A 21,452-nucleotide genomic window follows, 5' to 3' on the forward strand; every position below is an offset into this window, starting at 1 on the left:
CAAGAGTTAAAATTCTTTCGCATCAGATAAGATAAATTTAACTAGACTACTTCACCTGCAGATTCTGGCAATCTTTGGGGTCCAATTTTACACTTGGGTAATTTTTATGTCCTATCTTGTCGGTGTATTAATAACCACCACTAAATATGTCAATTCGTTGTTTTATAAATCCCCACAAAATAGTCTTTTATGCATAAATCAAACTCATAATAGGGATCCATATAATTTAATGTTGCACATGGGGCAAAAGCACACATACGAACAGATTGCAAAGGTAAAATATTAAAACTTCATTATTTAGATTCTAACCCTTTGTTACAACATACTCACCAATTTCCTCTGAGGACTGTATAATTCCAAGATTGTCTCTTAGCCAGCGAGTAACAGCACCAGCTATTGCTACAGAACCCTAAGGGAAAAAAAGGAATCCACAAGATAATATATGTCACCACTATAAAAAGTTTTATTGAGCATATTCTCTGTGTATGATTACTACCAGATGGATAAAAATTCAAACATTTCAGCTTTGGAACTTCTCCAAAGAGCATAAAGTACGTCTTTTAATACAAACATAGTTTTATTTAGGTAATTATAGAAGTTTTTTATGAGACAGGGACAAGAGAGCCCTCTAGCATACCCTTGGACCTGTCTCCATGTGTGGACATCAATGCGTTGAGCAATTTGCTTCTTGTACGATTGTTCTATCTGTTGCGAAGCTACTGAAGTACATTATCACCTAGCATACATTCCCATCTTATCCACAAAGTTATGGAGAGAAGCCACATTAAAAGTTCTTTTCAAGTCCATTTCCCATATGTAATAGTATGTTACAACAAGTTAGCAAAGAAGCTAACTACAAATTAATAAGGTAATTACTCTTTCCAATAAAATCACCAAAGGATGGGGAGGGGTGGCAATTAGGAAGAAAACACATGATTTGGAGTGAGATGAACCGGATTTGAGTCTGAGTTCTAGTTCTTAATTGCTGTGATCTTAGGCAAATCAGTTAGGCTTTCTGAGCCTCCTCATTTTTTTCACCTAGAAAATGGTGGTGACTTTAACAATACCTACCTAAACAATCCACTACGAGGCTCAATATGAGAATATACGAGAAGGTTATTACTGAATGTAAATATTAGTTTCATTAATGTTTTAAATGTTAAGTGTCCACTGAATGATGAATGCATACATGAAATGCAGAACATCCACACAATGGATTGGCCATGAAAAGGAATGAAGTTCTGCTACAACTTGGATGAACCTTGAAAACATGTGAAGTGAAAGAAGCCAGTCACAAAACACCATATATTGTATGATTCCACTTATATGAAATGTCCAGAATAAGCAAATTCATAGAGACAAAGAATAGATTAGTGGTTTCCTAGGGTTGGGGTGATGAAAAATGTGCTCGTTAGATTGTGGTGATGGTTTGCACAACTCTGAATATACTAAAATCCATTGAGTTGTACACTTTAAAAGGGTGAACCGTGTGATATGTTAACTATTATCTCAATAAAACTGTTATAAGATCCTGAAGGCAAAAAAAGTATTAGCACAAACCACTAGGAATTCCAAAAAATGTTTTTTGGTTCTGATGTTTCATTCACATAGGTTGTTAATGTAGTAAGTGTAGGAAGTGGAATATTTATTTGCCGACCTCCCTGTTCCCAATTCAATGAACTGAATTACAAATGATCACCCCTCCTTGCTGTCAGTTTTCAGGATGTAAACGAACTAGAGGCTGATTATGTCAATACAATCTATGATTCATAGCTTATACATAAGAACAAGTCACTATATTTTAGTACTAAGCTGCACACTTTTCTCTTTATACAGTGGCCTTTTATACAGCACACTTTTTCTCTTTATACAGTGGCCTTTTAGCTGTAAAAATTTGAGGAAGAGATTTAACATTGCTGTGCAGATATAACCAGGCTTTAAAAATGCGACAAAGAAAAATTCAACAAATACCTTATAAGGGACTCTAACACTGTCTCCCTCCCTAAAATAATTTCTTAATACACTTTCTAACTGATATTTTACATATTTAGGTACTTAATGAGACCATCAAGGAGAACTAAGTAAATTTTTTGCTTAGAGACAAGAACTTTACTCTCAAATTTCCTTTGCAAGCAAACAATTCAGAGACAATAGTTGCAAAAGAATAGTAAATGTGTAAGACTTTCTAGACTAGTGTTGTCCAATAGAAATATGTGGGCCACATACCTAATTTAAATTTAATAGTTACCATATTAAAAAAGGTACGGGTTAAATTAATTGTAATATATTTTGTTTAACCCAATATATGAAATATATTATCACTGCAACATGTAATCAATATAAAAATTATTTAGTACTGAGTCTTTGAAATCAGGTATGTTACCCTTACAGCACATCTCAATTTGGACTGGGCACATGCCAAGTGCTCAACCCCATGTGGCTACTGGCTACCATATTGAACAGCATAGTTCCAGATCTCATTGAAAAAAACCCTTCTCCTTATACTCTCAAAAAGACAATGACCTGAAACGGCATCTAACAAAAAAAGTGCATATTTTCAATAGTTTTAGATGAGTAAACTATGAATTTTAATAAGCCATTGTGCTGACCCATGAAACTGTGAGATGATAAATGGGCATGGTTTTCAGTCACTTACATTTGTGGTAATATTGTTATAAAGCAATAATTAATTAATACATAGACTTATACCTAAAATGAAATAGCTGGCTCAAGAGGGATGCAAAATTCTTAAAAAGAAAATCTTAACACTATAATTATAAATTATACCAAAGAAGAGATGGGAGAAAGGACATTTAAAGAAACAAATGCGAGGGAGTGGGGCACAGAGAACCCTCTTTGAAGGTCATATTTAAATAGACAAAAATGGCATAACATAGGATTTGGTATGTAAACAATATTTGAGTATCTTCTATATGTCAGTCTGCTGGGATGGAGTGAACAAGACAGACAAGTACCCTGGCCTCAGGCAATTTATATCCTAGTGACAGAATACAGAACACGGAAGTCTCAAACCCTAAGTAAGCTCAAGTTCATAATCATATTAAAGGCCCCCAAAGGATTCTGTTTTGTGAAAAAAACATTTAGCAAAAAACGAACAAGGGAGAAACACAGCTTCAGGAAGACAGTGCACTATTAATAGACGGCAGAGGAAAAGCAGAACTACTCAACTGCCCTATTTTGCTTCAGTCTTTTCCACCACTAATAAAAAACTAGGAAGAGTGGGACAAATTTAAGCAGTTTAATATGTGTTTGAAGTCTTAGAACAACTGAAGGGTCATGTGCTCAAATTCCTTTTTACTGAGAATGAAAACAGGAACCTAGAAATGTTAAAATGTTAGGCCTGGATGAATCACACGCCAGGGGGTAGGGAGAGAATGAAAGAATTCTCTTGGCGATGAAAGAGAGGAAGATGTCCATATCAACAGAGATGGTGAGTTTGTGCTTTAAAAATCCTCCTCTGTTCTAAATACAGAGGATCACAGGCCAAATGTAAAAAGAGAAAACGGAAACAACACAAGCTGACTCAAATACAGAATAGCGCCTATGTGGACAGAAACAGAAATGCACGACCGAGCAGGACTTGAAGCCACAACACAATGGGTTCTGATTCAGTTTTCTGTGCGTGTCAGGGAGCGTGAGTGGTGGCCGGAAACTGGCTCCTCCAGAGAAAAGGGATCCAAAGTGTTTTGTGTAAGACAGAATAGAATCAGCTTCAGTGCTTGAAGCCAGGGGCTAGGTGGCGCTCTGCCACCAGAGTACTAGTGCAGAAACCTGTCTACTTGCTGACTAAGGTTACAGCTTAATGGAACAAGATGAGACAGGAAGTGAAAAATTCCAAAACACAAGAAGAAATCTATTATTAAGACATGAGCCAACAAAACTTAACAGCTGGAATAGAATTTACTCCAGTCTGACAAACAAGTTTAAGTATGTATTAAAAATATTCAAAGAGGTTCAAATATATGGTGATGGAAGGAGAACTGACTCTGGGTGGTGAACACACAATGGGATTTATAGACGATGTAATACAGAATTGTACACCTGAAATCTATGTAAATTTACTAACAATTGTCACCCCAATAAATTTAATTTAAAAAAAAATATCCAAAGAGGGGGTGGCCGGTTAAATAAGTTGGTTAGAGCGAGGTGCTAATAATATCAAGGTTGCCAGTTCGATCCTGGCATGGGACAATGTGAGTTACGCCCCTCTTAAAAAAAAAGAAAATAAAAAAATATCCAAAGAGATAAATTAAGGTACGATTTCCATTTTTTAAAAATCCCTGAAGTTAAAAATCAAAAGAAAGGAGAAATAAAACAAACTCAGGTGGATATGAAAAATAACCAATTAAAAATCCTAGAAATGAAATTACTGAGTGAAATTAAAAATGTAATAGATGGGCTCAACTATCGAATAGACAGAGATGATGAGTAAATTAGAGTTCCCGTACACTGCTAGTGGTATTTTCATATGGTAATGAAAAAGAATAAAACAATAGCTATACCTAACCACATGAATGAATCTTACAAATATAATGTTGACTGAAAGAAGCCAGATGAAAGAATACATACTGTATGACCTAGTCTCTCTTGCTTTCTCTCTATTTTTAATATATCAAGTATTGCAAACATGCAAAACTAAACTCTAGTGTTTAGGGCTGCACATGTAAGTGTTAGCACTATGAAGAAAATTAAGGAAGTGATTATATTTATAATAAAAGTCAGGGTAGTGGTTGCCTTAGGGAGAGGGAGGAGGCTGTAGTTGGGAGGGGCACATAGGGGGTTCCTAGGTGTTAATAGTGTTTCCTGACCTGGATGAGGTTACATGGGTCTTCTCTTTATAATAATTGATTAACCTGTATATTGATATTTTATGCATTTTTCTGTATGTGTCTTGTATTTCATGATACAAAGGTTTTGTTTTAAAGAGAGAATTTGGAAACATAAGGTAGATACTGAGAAACTCACTAGGAATGCAGCACAGAGAAACAAAAAGAATAAAAAACTATAAAAGGGCAGTTAAAAGACAGATGGGTTGAAAGGTTCCAATATCCATACAATAGCAATTCCAGAAGAGGATGGAGGTAATGGCAGAGAAGCAATATTTGAAGAGATAATTGGCTGAGAATCTTCCAGAACTGAAGACAGACTTGTATCCAAGTACCTAACAAGGTAAGTAAGAATAAATCCCAACCCAGGCACATCCTAGTAAAACTATAGAACATCAATGATAAGGAGATAATGTTAAAACCACCCAGACGGGGGGCGGCCAGATGACTCAGTTGTTTAGAATGCAAGCTCTCAACAAGGTCGCCGGTTCAATTCCCGCATGAGATGGTGGGCTGTGCCCCCTGCAACTACGATTGAAAACAGCAACTGGACTTGGAGCTGAACCAGGCCCTCCACAACTAGATTGAAGGACAACGACTTGGAGCTGATGGGCCCTGGAGAAACACACTGTTCCCCAATAAAAATTTAAAACAAAGACAAATAAACAAAACAAACCACCTAGACAATAAACAAGATTATCAGCAAACCCACAGATCGGAGCAGCAGAAATCTCATCAGCATAAAAAATGGCCAGAAGGGATGTGGGAAAAACAACTTTTTTTTTTTTTAAGATTTTATTGGAGAAGGGGAACAGTACTTTATTGGGGAACAGTGTGTTTTTCCCAGGACCCATCAGCTCCAAGTCAAGTTGTTGTCCTTTCTATCTTAGTTGTGGAGAATGCAGCTCAGCTCCAAGTCCAGTTGATATTTTCAGTCTTTAGTTGCAGGGGGCACAGCCCACCATCCCATGTGGGAGTCAAACCGGCAACCTTGTTGTTGAGAGCTTGCCCACTAACCAACTGAGCCATCCGGCCGCCCCTCTGGAAGTTCAGCTGCAGCTTGTTGTCTTCAGACTAGTTGTGAAGGGCACAGCTCACTGGGCCATGTGGGAATCGAACCGGCAACCCTGTTGCCCAGAGCTCACACTCTAACCAACTGAGCCACCCGTCCGCCCCAGAAAACCAACTTTTAATCTAAGATTTTTCGCCCACCCCAGAGAGAGGGCAACATAAAGACAAACCTAAAAAGAACAGTCTTACTACCCCAGACTCTTAATAAAAGAACTATGAGAGGATGTCCTCAGCAAGAGAAAACTAAGGGTGGGGACACAAAAGGTGAGGGACCAAAGAAATGATACTGGACACAGAAATTGATAAAATAAGTCAATAAATATAATTTACTATTGACTGAAATGAAAATAGTACTAATTATTGCATGTTTAAGAAAAAGGGGAAATGAAAACTTTAAATGCAATAACCTGATTACTGGTGGAGGTGGTAGTGGGGGGGGGAATCTCATTAGATAGAGGATCTCATCCTTGCCAGGAGGTTAAAAATACTAAACAACTATAAAGAAAGGGGGAGAGGGGGAAAATACTAAACAACTATAAATACTCTTAGGAAAATATGGAATTAAATAACACCTTAAAAATTTTAAGGTACCACAAAAGAAAACAACACCAAAAAAATTAGAAATACATTTTGGTGCTTCCAAATCAGCAGAGGGAGAATGAAAGACTAAAAGCTAAGATGGATAACTATAGTTTCACTTTTTAAAAAGGGTACAAAGTAAAATTTTAATGCCTCAGATTGTCAAGCCAAACAATCTGTCAAATTAAAGAAATGAGTATTAAATATATGCTTCGTAAGCACTTACAGAAAAAGGAAGCAGTGTGACTAAGTATAATTAGCATGAATTTACTGAGAAAGTTTTACCAATCTAGTTTTATTCCCTGCTTTTTTAAATTTGGTTTAATGTTTTTTAAATGTTTAATTAATGTTTGTTATTAAAAAATTAGAAAATATGGAAAAGAAAAAAAAATCCTATCTATTATTAATATATTTGTGTGTGTATGTACCCGCGCACATTCGTGGCTGTGAGATTCAGTGAAAAGAACACTGGACTTGGGAGATTGGAGCCCTGAATATGCAGATTACAAGGGAGGAGACAGCACAGTGGGGTGCGGTAGCCTAGGCATCTAGACTTTGAAGTCCAATAGTGTAGATTTGCATGCTGGATAGATTGGCTACTACCAGCTGTCAAAAGGTACCATGGCCAAGTAATTCCAATTTCATTTGTCTACTCTCTGATTTGTGTGCAAAACAAGGGGACAGCAGGGTGCAGCAAAGCCTGTTATCTCTGTCATCTAATCTACTTTCCCTCTCAGCTTTAAAATTTTATGAATCTAAACAAAAATTACATGAATTAAAACAAAAGTCATAAAGCATATGTATTAAGTCTCCAAAGGAGACAAAACTGGAAGAGTAACAGAGTAAAGAGTGAAAAAGAGTTCAGACTGTGTCAGAATAGGCTGAAATCACTATTATGAAATTTAAGAGGAAGAAACAAAGACCTGAATTTACATTAACAAAAGATCTTCTGTGCAGATACAGTATGGAGCAATCTTGGCTTAACAATGATACATTTGGAAAACAAGCTAGATATTTTAACGGGCTCCTGGAGCCAACGATATAATGGGGTTATTACACTAAATTAATGAACTCTGAAGCTAGAGTAGCTAAAGCAGTGTTTATGGTCACAGATGCCCAAATCACACTAGCAAGTATAGGTCAGATTGCATGTGGAATATTCTATTCCATTCTGGAAGACACTGGCAAATTCGAATGTAATGAAGGGAGCCCAGACCTAAAAAGCATTTAGAAACCATGTGCCATCAGGCCACTGGGGAAGTTTTTCCTAGAGTACGAAGATGTAGAAAAACTGATAGCTGCCTCTTAGTATTTGAATGCTTTTGAAAGCAGACCTACATCCAGATGGTTGAGGTGATAATAAGAAGCGGTTTTTTGGTGCTATTTGCAAACAGAAGTTGGAACACTATAGGCAAAGGATAGAAGAGAAGGCTTTCCATATTGGAATGGAAATTAAGACCAGGTAACATGCATCCCTCATGCCCTTTCCAGGTCCAAGGAATCTATAATTCTAAATGACTAGTCTCCAATACACGGAACAGAGCAGCTTACTATTATTACATATTATAAGTAACACATAGTCAATATGCCTAGTGCTGGACTAAGCACTTTTCACGGGGGAACAGAAGAAGGGAGGGCTTGAAGGTGTTTTAAGTTCTGAGAAGTATTAAGACATCTTTAATATACAGACCAAGTATTTCCCAAATGCTCCTATTATCCAGAGAAAAAGGGTTTGTGGGGAGGTTTAAGTGCTTATTTTAGAGACAGGGCAAGAAGAAACTGAAATAAACTAAAATTCCTCATGCTCTGGGCATGAAAACTAATAAAATGTTTTAACTAAAAACAGAAGTCTAACACTTGTGACCAATTATTAGATATTCCAGGAAACAAGCCTCAATACATTTTCATATCAGTTGTCTATTTGTACATTACTAGGGAGCCATTTACAATTAATTGTAAAGAAATGCTTTTAAGAAATATATCTGGGCCGGCCCCGTGGCTCAGGTGGTTAGAGCGCAGTGCTCCTAATGCCGAGGTCGCCGGTTAGATTCCCACATGGGCCAGTGAGCTGCACCCTCTACAGCTAAGATTGTGAACAACGGTTCTCCCTGGAGCTGGGCTGCCATGAGCAGCTCTGGACGTTGGCACTGTGAGCGGCCAGTGGCCAGCTTGAGTGGCCGGCAGCCAGCGTGAGGGCCGGCAGCCAGCGTGAATGGCCAGCAGCTCTCCCCGAGTTGCCGTGAGCTGCTGTGACTGGCTGACCGGCTGGCCTACCCACTACCCACTACTGACCCCCTCAGCCAGGGGGAGCGCAAGGCTCATAATACCAGCATGGGCCAGGGAGCTGTGTCCTATACAACTAGACTGAGAAACAACAGCTTAAACCAAAGTTAGAGGAGGGGGGAAAAATATATCTGATTTTACTAAGAGTACTGCTTCACTGACTTTACAAATAAGTTTCTAATGTTTCTAATACAAACTCATCATGCCCTATAGAATTAGGCTGACATACTTCTACTAGAATTTACAAAATTGCTTGAAATAAATGCTTCTAGTGAAAAATGGCATAAATCTCTCCTGACTTTCTTTCCCACATCAAAATGTGACACAAACTTTATTGTTATGGGGAGACATATGAATCGAGTGCTCTGCCTTTTCACACCCAATAGTTCTCTTTGGAACACTGGGGCACTGTGGTTACAAAAACAGAATTTTCAATCTGAAAGAAATATTAGAGAGCAAATCAATGCCTTCTTAAATTTTAGAAATAGAAAATCTTACATTCAAAGCAGCTAAGTAATTGCAAAGTGGTTAAGGTCCCACAATTAATTGGTAAAAGAACTGAGGAGTGATATACTTAAGGTCTCCCATCCCAGGTTCCTTCCACTCAACCAAATGTCTAGAAGAAAACCAAGTTTTTTCAGTTCTACGTATTAAAATTTACCAGAAAAAGTTGTAGAAAACACTGTGAATTTCATTAGTTTAAAATGTTTGACATATTATCCATATTGATTGAAAAGTACTTACTTCCAATGCATAATATACCGGTTTGTCTCTGCCGAGTTTGTAAGCCACGGTGGTCAGAAGGCCATGATCAGAAAACACACACTAGAGGAGAAAGAAAGATTTCAGTAGTCAGGAAAATAAAAAGATAGCATATTTTTTAAAGCTAAAATAACACAGGTACAAAACAATTCAATAAACACAACAATTTGAAAAATAAATCTTAGTCAAAATTACCAGTATTAAGAACAATGCACTTAAACAGTAGAAAAAGTCTATCCCTTGTTCAAAATTAGATTTGCATTAAGAATCTGACACGGTCCTAGTGAACATATCTCACCAACACAATTAGAAACACACATAAAATTCAAAGAACTTAGCATGGTTCTTACCAGAACCATTCAAATTTAGTGATTTTCATCATTTTTATTGCGCCCTTCATTAAACCCTAATAAAGAGTAAATAAAATCTGCAGGCTCAAAAGTAACTAAATAGCAAATTATGCTCAAGCATTATTTACATGAAGTTAAAGAAGGCTTTCATCAATCTTTTAATTTGAGAAACCAACCTTAGGGCCTGTATTACACAGTAAGAAGCATCCTGTTCCGTACCTATAGGTGAGGGAAGAATGAAAGTGTCCATTTTATTAAAATTAAGTGCTGAAACATTAATAATCCAAATTATTTAAACTGAAACTTAACTTAGTACAGTAAAAGTAATTATATTAAAGTTTTAGATAAAGTTCCAAAAGCTGACAAACATCACATACTCTGTAGAATCATGTTTTAAAGATCAGTCTAGAAGAAAATATGCTTAGCGCATCTTTTTTTTTTTTTTTAAAGGAGGGCGCAGCTCACAATTGGCCCCTGTGGGGATCGAACCAGCAACCCTGGTGCTATCAGCACCATGCTCCAACCAACTAAGCTAACTGGTCACCCCTTGCTTAGTGCATCTTAATGGGAAAATGCAGGTACAGTACACAGTCCTCCATGAGTCATTGCCCAGGGCTGTTTATAAAATACCACTGAATTACAACAAATTCTACATTCGGTCACAGGTATGTTGCTACCAATTCATGTGGAGCGAAGCATTGTGACTAAGAGCCATTCACTAATGGAGCTGGCCAGCTTAATTCTATCATTAGTATAGTCATAAACAGAAACACTGCTATCTTCTGGCACAAAGAGGAGGCCAGGTCCAGAGTGCAGGAAAGTGCAGCTGGGCGGGAGGGACAGGAGTGACATAGAGGGAAAGGCTATTTAAGGCCTAGCTTTCCCATTCTCCTGGCAGAATTAGGCATTCTAACAGTGGCAGGAGAGTAGTGGGGGTCAGAATATAACATGGCTGCCATGGAAGCACTGCATTTGTTTTGTGGTAGTTATATCAGCATAAGCTTTGGATTCTGCAAGTCTGGCATGTGAACATGAGTGAGTGGATTTGACTTGTGCCAGACAGATAAGCAGCCCAAACTGATACCAGTAAGGGTCATAGGGAAACAGTTTTCAACTCAGTTGGCTGGGACTGTCACCCTTGAGGTGGCTGGGACTGTCACAGCTTGGCTTTCCACAAGCTGTCCTGCCCGAGCTCAGGATTCCTTCCCCCCACCGGCCCTGATGCTATGCTCTGTGACATCCTGGTAGGTGAGAGAAGGGAGTGCTCTCAATCTAGGGGTGGCAGAAGGACCTCTGCAGAAGCTTCTACAAGTCGAGCCATAAGTCAACAGACGCCATCAGCTGCCTTTTTGTCTTGTGGAGCAAACAGAAACCAAGGGCAATTTTCCCCCCGATAAATGTGTTTTCAGGCACCATTGCTCTGAATAAGAATTAGCACAAGACATTCTATCTCTTCTCACCCAGATATATTCTCGGCCTGCTTGATGAACAGCTGACACATTCAAGGAACATGGGATTAATGAATATCTAAGTTTTAGAAGATACCAGTCAAATAACATGAGGTACAGGTAATAATACATTTTTACAAAGTAAAACACATAAATCACTATAACTTTTTACTTCCCTAATACTGAAAAAGTTGTATTATTTTACGTCATTCCCCTCTAATATTCATAAAACTGCAAGTTAATGATCTGCTTCATGCTTTTTAAAAGAGAAAGCTGTACCAATTGAGCATCCACGTAGACGCTCTGTGTACTTAACAGTGGTGCACAAGTCTTAAAGCACAAAATTGACGCAAAGGCTCAAGGCACTTACTAAAAGTGAATCCTTTAGTTAGTATACTTAATAAGTAATTAATGAGCATTAGCAATGTATGAAGAGACTCCCTTGCTACACTGAGGCCGCAGCTTTCAAAACAGTACACAGGCAATTATTTTCCTCTTAAGTTTTATTACTTTCTTCCCAGTTATCTAACATATCTATTTTCCCTCAAGATTGTCCTGTGTTCAAACATCCCCAAAAGATGTCTGACTACAAAGATGGTGCACAGAGGGAAGCTGAGTAACCCAAGGTGAAGTCGTGAAGGAGGTAAAAGGCCTCCTTTATTACACTTAGTGATTCCGAGAAAAGGAGACGTCTATCTTAGGTTCTCTTTCTTAAAAGCGAAATGTAATGTTCAAAAACTCCATACTCATTCTAGAAAAATTACAAAATACAGATAAACTAACAGAAAAATTAGAATCACCCATAATCTGTTCCTCCACCCAGAAACAGAAATGGGCTTTCCACTGAATTCTGAGCTGTCATTTTCTCCCTGCTGAGGTTTGGAGAGATTAATTGAATTCTCTGTCCCAAGCTTTCCAACCTCTTAGGACTTAGCCCATCACTTAAATCCCATTTATTTTACAACTTCCATCTGTTCTGTACCAGATGCCAAAGAATCATTCTGTGGTCTTGCTGTGACTAAAAACAAAAACAAAATTCTCCAAACTTGGCATGGTCCTATTTCCCTAAGAAACTACCTACTTCTCTCAGCATTCCTGGATGGTCGCATTTTTGCAAAGTACTATCTTGCTGTCTCTATTTTTTTACCTACCCACTACACCCATTTGACATATTGCAACCTGGCTTCCATCTTGAGTGCTCTACTGAAGCTTCATTCTTGGAGGTCACCACTGAAGACCTAATTTCTATATACAATGGTCTGTTCTCAATCTCAACCTCTATGACCTTTCTGTAGTATTTTGCACTGCTGACCAAGCCTCCCTCTTAATTATCTATACCCTGGATTTCCACATTAATGATGTAGATACAATAACTGCATTCTATTTTTCTGAATTCCCCATCGCTGTGTCTCTATTTCTAAATATCTCCTCTACCTGTATGGTTTTTTTCTTGGTAATTTTATCTTTTCCTATTGCTTCAAAAATTCACCTCGAAATAGGGGAAATTAAAATTCTCTTATACTAAACTCATTCCACATTTCCAAATGTGTGCAATATATAGCCTACCAGTACCACAAACATTTCCAAAACAGAAATTCTCCAACTCCGACCGGTTCCTTACTTTGGCTAAGCCTAACTAACCACTGGGCCAAGTGACTAGATTCCATAGCCACTTCCTGTCTCTTGTCCCTCTCCAGTGCCGTGGTCATCCACCCACAGCCTTCCTCGCTGTCCCCATCTTTCTTAGTCCTTGCCCTCGTTATGAGTACACTGTAATCGCTTCCTCGGCGGCCTCTTTGCCTCTAGTCTCTCCTCATTTTGACTTGACCTAAGACTGCCATATTATTAATGAACAGCTCCAGTCACCTCTGAACACCAGCTCACAAACATCCCATTGCCTATCAAGAAAAATACTCCTCAGTCTGAAATTTAGGGCTTCATAACATGATCCTGGCCTTGTTTTCTACAATTAAAATCTTGGTACTAACATAATCTTTTGTGATTTTTCTCCCCTCCCTTTGAAACCCAACAGCCGTACTTCAAAGTTTCTTATGGCACAGAAGTTCTGATTTATAATATGATTAACTGCGTATTTGTGTTCTTGCCCCCCAGGAAGAGAAACGAGCCCGAAATCTTGTAATCTGCTATTTTCCTCCTCCAACCTGCAGTGGTTAGAAGCCCTCCCTTACTTAAATTTGTCATTTCAGGACATGGCTGATAATGCTTAAGGAGGAGGAGAGTAGAAAAAGGAAAATCAGGCAGTTTTATTGGGTATGGTGTTAAGTTCTTGACAAATAGAGATAGCACCTAACTTACTAGCATTAGTGTGCCCACCAAGGAGGAAAGAAAGGGAGGGGGGATAGCCCAGTTTTCTGTCATTTCTCTTGACTCCTGATTTAGCTGCCTGAAACCCAGAAATCAAAGAATGTTTCCAGACCCATGCTGACTCAAGCTCTCTTAATGGTAACCTCAGGATACCACGACCTGCAAAGAATTTTTATTGTTTCCCTTCCTTCCCCAAACCCTTACGCTCTCACGTGAGGACTACTGACCCTGCTGGACTACAAGGACATTTCATCTAAAACTTTAGACATTCCATTATTCACAAAAGAAGAACTTGATCACTGAGGTTAAACATCGGTGAGAGACGTAGGAAATCCTCAAGGAAAGAAAAACCAGATGTAGATAGTTTCCTGTCAGGTGTATGGAAAGCTTTACCACACAGGGGACAGTAAAATGTAGTGGTTAAGGGCCTCCACACTAAGCTAAATCAGATGCACCGGGTGCAAAATTGCTTCTCTCACTTACTAGCCTAACCTCTCTGAACATCTGTTTTCTCATCCTGAAGTAGGAGTAATCTTATTACTCTTAGATATGGGGCTTGTTACAGACTGTGCTTGTGTGAGTACTAATGATATCAGATTAGGAGAAAAATGCACCAAATCTCCACTTCCATCGTTCCTTTTGTTTATTGTCAAAGGAAACACTCCAGATAACAGGAGAAAGCACAGCCAGGAGAATAGCATTGAAAATCCTACAAAAATATGACTTTCTAGTTATACTGAGAAAATCTAGGGCAGGAATAATATATTGAAAATTGTACTTGAAATTGTGGCTCTTCCTCCCTCTGCTCAGCCCCACCCCAGTTCCCCACCAACCTCCCTCCAAAAGGCAGGAATACTTTAAAAATCAAAATGTAGTTTCTGGATGGAAAAGGTATTGAATTTTATAAATTAAGGTCTTCACAAGCCTCACTGATATGCTTACATATGGCCTAATATATTTTATTTGAAGGAGATAAAAAAAAAAACCCGGCAGAAAACATATATTCCTATTGGAACTCTTAAGCTATTGCTTTTCAGCCCATAAGAACTTCAAAAGCGTTTCCTCATTCAAAGCACCAAAGGGAAAAACAAACAAACAAAACACCATTGGATTTTAGGTCTGTTTCTTAAACTCACGTGTTTTTGGCTTGTCCATCCCGGAAGCACATTTGTCCCACCAATGCAGCAGACTGGTCCCCCAAACACTGGAAGTATAAATGGTAATAAAGAACACTGACTAAGACAAAATTATTAACTTTCTTTTTAGAAGAGCCCTAAGGTTTATTTTTCCTTTTTTATTTATCAAGGAATGAATTGATTTATGTTTTTTGTATTGCCTCCATTTGGCCATTTTCCCATTTGTTAATACCCCTATGAGGTAATAGGTATGGGAAGGGAGAGTTAAGAGTTCATTTATTCAAGATTCTCAATGGCTCACATAGTGTCATATAAGAATAAGAATTACCTGATTTTGCTGTTCTTACTATTAATAGTTTTCCACACTTTAGGAAGGGGCAGATCGATGAAGATATGGGAAGAAAGCCGTAACATGGAAGGAGTGGGGGTATGAAAGAAGCAGGGAGATGTTTGGTGATGAAACTTACCCCAGATATTGGCACACCTTCCAAGGCCCCAGCTTTCTAATAAAAATGTAAAAAAGGATTATGAATAATCACGAACTATTGGCTGTACTAACAAAACTGCGACAGGAATGAACACGAACAGTGACATGCCAGAGCATGTGGGGTAGACAAGACAAAGCAAGTGTTTCAATTTCAACTACATGAGTGGTTCAGAGACAGATATTAGAAGTATTCCTACAATGACAAGAGACATGGCATTGGAAAATGGACATGAAACATTGGACTGAGAATCAGGAGAAGTGGGCTATACTCCTGGTTAGTGTTAAGCCAACTGTGCAGGCCCCTGAAACTTCTCTATGCCTCGATTGATTTCTTTACAAAATGGGGCCTCGGCTACATAAATGCTGAAGTCCATTAGCTCTTTGCTATTACTGCCACTACTAAGAAAAGACTAACACATTCTTTAAAATGAATATATAAAAATAGCTATCAAACCAGCATTGAACTTATTTTACTATCTATTCTTCCTACTCAAATTGCTCTTAGGTAAGAAATACAACAGTGTTCAGGTATTGGGTACTAATTGTTCATAGCCAACATCATCAAGTTTAGATAAGCAAGAATTCATTTATGTCATGAATAGTGGTTTTTATTTTGATCAAGTATAGCCAGCATTCCAGGAAGAAAAATAAGATTTAAGTAGCTAACTGTGTACTTTACCAAATTATTTTTCCCCCCAAGAAACATACACTAACACCAATCAATTTGTCCTGGGATTAAGGAATTGGGGGAAAGGAATATGATCCCTGAAGTAGTTGTGATGTACTAGGAAGAGCACCCAACAAAAGCTTTGGACTCACCCCTCAGTCTGCCATTTGTGGACCAGTCTCCTGGCCTCTGGGAGCGTGTGGCTCCCTAGCTGTTAGAGTGAGGGTAAGAATAGAGGCCACCTCGTATAGCGCTGATGATAGGAAATAATAGCATATATGTGGAAACCCTTGACAAAATAGAGAACACCCTCAGATAGCAGGTGTTATTTTATTTCTTTCATGCTTTCTCGTTAATTCAAGACCTGCTATTTTAATTTACTGTATATATTCTTAGAAAACCTGAACCTGGATATGATGTGAGGGTAAATTTCATAAAGGGCTGAAAATGAAACAGTAGGAAACCTAGAGGCTGTGTCTCTTAATATATTTAAATACTAATGAAGTCTTTGCTTATACTATTTATGTTATTATCAAACTACCAGCAGGATCTACTATGTGCAGTCCGGCATGGAAAGCGCTTCTCTTTCTTCACAGGGATGGATCTCTGGAGGATTCTTGGGAACATGCTCTGGTGAAGCATGCAGAAAAAGTGACAGTGCATTTCCAACTAACTAGTCTGAAAGGAAGGTCAAGACAGACTTTTAGGATATGTAAAAACTACATCGAATTCCCCTATTATGCTAAAGCCGAAAACACATCGCAACTGTACTTTGCAATGGGGACACCAGAATTTCTCATGCCAGGAAACTACCTTATAGTCTTTTATTTTGAAACATCATTCTCAGTCTTATGGAACACTTAAAAACAAATAAGACCAAGTTTTAAAAAAAAAAAAACACCCTAAAGCTTGACTAGAGCTTTATAATAATTTGAAGGGTCATAGAGATGCTAGACAGATTCTGTTTGGTAAATGGACTTCTGCTTATTTAATTAAAACTAAATGGAAATGCACTGTATCTTTTCCAAATGAATGGGTAGCATAATTGGTGGGCAACCTACTCACCAGGCTATGAGAGATTTTCTATAGTCAGCAAGGGGGAAAAAGGGGGACAGAAGCATAATATTTTAAATGCAAGAGAAAACTAGGCCAGTTAAATGTTTTTTTCAACCATCCTCTGAAACAGTTTCTCAAGAACAGATTTTTTTCCTCTGACCCAATTCCGTTTGTAGACAGCTATGAAATCATCAAAGCCCATTTACTGTAGATAAGCAGAGACCATCCCTTTAAAAATTCCATGTTGCCTTAAAAGGCTTTATTATGAATGAAACATTTAAGAATTTTTGCTCAAGCTTTATCCAGAGCACTTAGTGTTCAACTCTATTAGTACTAACTCTATTAAGTAGAGTTCCTAATATTTGCCATGAAATGTCTAAATATTTCTTTGCAATTTACCTTAGATGCATTAAGTATTAATCATAAATTCCAGATTTTTGTGATCAAACACCAGTTCAAATCCTCCTAAAGCTATTTATCTCTGATGTGTAATCAGGGATACTCAATGATGTTAAGCATATTTTTTTCTGAGACCACTTTTTCTCTGAGTTTCAATGAAAGCAACAGTAAAAATGGCCATTATGGAAGCCAGTTTAATTAGCATTCACAAATCAGAAAGACTGTTTGCTTTCAGTTTCTTTGCTAAAGTTTTGCTCAGGCTGACAAAGAATCTAATATAAAACATGGTTTGGCCATTAAAAGAGATTCAACAGGAAAAAGAACACCACTAAAATGTGAAGAGAACCTCTTATAATTAAAGGCAGACACCAAAACTACTAAACAATTATTTGTATTAAAAGAATAAACTGGTTCAAACATTCCCATGCCATGCTCTATATAGTTAGATTATCCCAGCAATACTTCAAAAGTATAATACTCGGAGAAAAGCCAACTAAAATTTATAAAATGTAAAATCAAAATCATTGGTAAGAAGAACTCTAAGATTTTTAAGTTATAAATCTAAACAATACTAAATTCTTATTTTACACACTACCAACATTCACAGAAAAGTCACAACTCTCAAACTATCAAATGTAACACAACTGACTTTTAAACTCTTGAATAGTAAAAATTTCTTAATGAAAATTTTTTTTTTATTTTTTTACCATTAGGCCATAGATCTCAGAAGAACTCCGGACATTTGGAAGAATTTTCTTTGGAATACCAAAAAATCTGAAAAATAAGATTGGGTATTTGTTACTATTTTGAGTAAATATCTGGAAAACATTTATATGCATTAAAAATGTAAGTAACAACAGTAAATGGATGGATGTGAGTATAGAATTAAATAGTAACAAATAAATAAGCCAGCACAACATAGTTGTATGACTGGATATTTAACATTCTAATTTTATACAAGCAAATCAATACAAAATGGAAAGTACATAGAAACCAAAGTGCTTTTTCTAAAGGAACCTAATCTCCCTCAGAGAATAATCAAGGCAATTAATTTGGCATATTTACTGTATATGCAACATAGTCTCTCTTAAGAGAACACACAACAGACTTGTGTATTATAGTTGAAATACCAGCAATTAAAGTTTGGTGCTCCACTGACATCTTAAAAGAATAAGATTTAGGTTATAAATAGGTAACGTACTTGGAAAACTATTCTTAGGGGAAAATATAACTCACTTGCAGAGGTCTTTATCCCATTCCAAAGAATGAATGTTGAAAAGCATTGTCCTGCTCGCATTTGTTACATCTGTACAGTGGACACCTCCATTGGCTCCTCCTGTCAAACTCTAGACAGAATAAAAAGGACGCGTTCAATTTGTACTTATTTGCAATTTAATTTACATTTTGTTCAGGGATATAATGAGCAGCAGAGCACATAAAGCAGGAGAATAGGACATTTCAATTACTTAATTTTCTAGTTTTCAGCAGCGTTCAATAGAAATATAATGTGAGCTACATTTGTAATTTAAAATTTTTCTAAGAGCTACATTTAAAAAGGATAAAGAAGGTGAAATTAATTTTAATAATACTATATATTTTATTTAACTCAATATATCTAAATATCCTTGCAATATAAAAACTATTACTGAGACATTTTACCTTTTTTTTTTTGAGTACTAACTCTTTGAAATACAGTATGAATTTTACACTCACAGCATTCCTCAATTCAGACCAGCCATATTTCAACAGCCAAATAGCTAAATGTGGCTAAATGGCTACCATATTAGACAGTACACTTCTAGTTAATTGATACTTAAAACAACAACCAAAAAAAATCAGTTTTGTTTTCATCCTCTTATCTTTGGAAAATGCAGAGTCTTACTAAATTTGGCAAAGTGAAGAACATTTGAAATGTCTGCCTCTTCAGGATCTTACTGAATCCTGTTTGTACTGCCGTTGTTTCTTTTTGGGTTTGTTTTGGAATAACAATTCTCACTGGGATGTGCCTGCACTGACCCAAGCATTTATCTTGAAAGCCAAGTTTTAAACTCTCTAATGTTAACACCCTCAGACCAGAACTAGAAGCACTGCTGCTTTCTTTTATGTGGAAGCAATGAGGTAAGAAAGGAACAAAAATGCAGAAAAAACATCATGTGTGAGGCCCAGTCAAATGTGCTTCATTGAGTCTCCTGCAGCTCCCAGTTCCCACATCCTGCCCGACTCTAGTTCCAGGCAATTGTCAGAACTATTTCAACTGTGACTGACACGTGTGAAAACTACTGACCATGAGCACAAAGCACAGCCCGCCCTGGGCTGAGAGAGAGAGAGAGAGAGAGAGACAGAGACAGAGAGACAGAGAGAGGGGGAAAGGGAGAGGGAGAGGGAGAATGTGTGTCCACACAAGGTGTGCTTCCCAGATAGCGGTTCTTAAGACCTGCTGTGTACATCTGGCTAATAAGAATATGGACAATATTCCCTTGAAGCTTCCTAAATGTTGACAAAATACTGAAGTATTTACAAATAAAATTATATGTCTGGGATTTGCTTTACAATTATCTGTGGGGAGAAAGAGTATGTAAGTATAGTTGAAACAAGATTGGCCATAGTTGTTGGCTCACTGTTGTAGGTTCATTACACTATTCCCCCTGCTTTTGGGTATATTTGAAAATGCCCATAATAAAAATAACAGCGAGAGAGAGAGAGAGAGAGAGAGAGAGAGAGAGAGAGAGAGAGAGAAAGGGAAAACATGTACTTCTAAGATACATCTGGGAAATCTTTGAAATGTTAACTTCTACTTATCCATGTTCAGCTTAGGCAAAAAGATTGTACATCAGAAATTTCCACTATGATTTTCCATCTTGTGGCTTAATTAAATAACAGCTGTGTAATGTTGAAAGTGAATGATAAAAGTGGCCTAGATGTTAAATAGTTATTTCTTCTAAGAAATGGCTAGTGGGAAATTATATGATAGGCAAGAGAGAAAGGCCACCTAAATTACCAATTACTAATTACCAATATTCTAAAGATAATAGATATGAGATACGGTTTGTAATCATCCTCCATTTTTACTAAAATGAGCCAAGAAAAATAGAGGAAACAGACAAAAATGCCTCTTAAATGGAGGCTGAAATGTTCTATTCCTTGAGTGGCTTTTCTGAATGCCACCAACCAAAAAGTTTGAACTCTTATTAGAACACAGATAGCAGGCAAGGCAGTCTAAAAAAATTTCTCCATACACATATTCTATTTAAACATACCCAAATAAGCCACGAATCAATGGTCCCAAAAAGAGCTCTATCTTCTCTAACAGCCTTTTGAACTTTTTCCACATTGTCAAGGAGCCAACGGAGTTTCACCGCACTGAAGTAAGTGCTAAGTGGAAGGCCTGTCTTGGACTAAAAACAGGAAATTCAGCCAGCAAATTAAATTCATAACAGTTCAAAATAAACAAAACACCAAACCAAAAGACTCAACAAATCACAAAATATTCAATGACCCTAAAGGCAATCCCACGGTATTAGGGACAAAATTGCTTTTCCTATCTCATGGCACAGGAAAGCATGATCATGAACAAAGATCAGAGTGGTATGTTTGCAGTTCAAAGAGCATCCACGTAGCAAGGCAGAGAAAATTAAATGATCCCAACGCCCTATAATCTAGATAGTGAAAAGTAGATGTTAACTCTTGTGATGAGTTAGTATTAACCTAGTCCAGAACTCTGCTTTTTATTTCATATGCCATGAAAGTGATAAACTATTGACAATCAGAGAGTATATCAGATCATAAATGAATGACCATAACCAGAAAATGTTAAGTTTTAAAACATATATGCATAAGATTTAACATTATATTTATGTGTAAAAACCTATATTATAAATTATATGTATATATTAATATTTACACACGTTCATATTCAAATAACAATATAAAATTAATGGGGAATAAAGTAGAGCTCAAAGACACGCGAGATTAAAGCAACACAGAGTTGCTCTGTGTAAGAAAGTAGCTGCTGCCTAAATTCAGCGAATACATTAAACAAAGG

General features: G+C 37.3%; 1 protein-coding gene across 1 annotated transcript in view; it reads right to left on the reverse strand.

The window, feature by feature from the left end:
* GK (glycerol kinase) overlaps positions 1-21,452 on the reverse strand; it is a 61,004-nt gene that overhangs the window by 7,399 nt on the left and 32,153 nt on the right. The window contains exons 7-15 of the mRNA XM_081043055.1: positions 20,668-20,805; positions 18,647-18,756; positions 18,118-18,184; positions 17,021-17,038; positions 15,269-15,304; positions 14,802-14,869; positions 10,069-10,111; positions 9,525-9,605; positions 331-409 (exon numbers count right to left, since the gene is read on the reverse strand). Of these exons, the coding sequence (XP_080899181.1) occupies positions 331-409; positions 9,525-9,605; positions 10,069-10,111; positions 14,802-14,869; positions 15,269-15,304; positions 17,021-17,038; positions 18,118-18,184; positions 18,647-18,756; positions 20,668-20,805 (640 nt within the window). The remainder of the gene's footprint in view (positions 1-330; positions 410-9,524; positions 9,606-10,068; positions 10,112-14,801; positions 14,870-15,268; positions 15,305-17,020; positions 17,039-18,117; positions 18,185-18,646; positions 18,757-20,667; positions 20,806-21,452) is intronic.

This window comes from Rhinolophus hipposideros, assembly GCF_964194185.1.
Source record: "Rhinolophus hipposideros genome assembly, chromosome: X".
NCBI lineage: Eukaryota > Metazoa > Chordata > Mammalia > Chiroptera > Rhinolophidae > Rhinolophus > Rhinolophus hipposideros.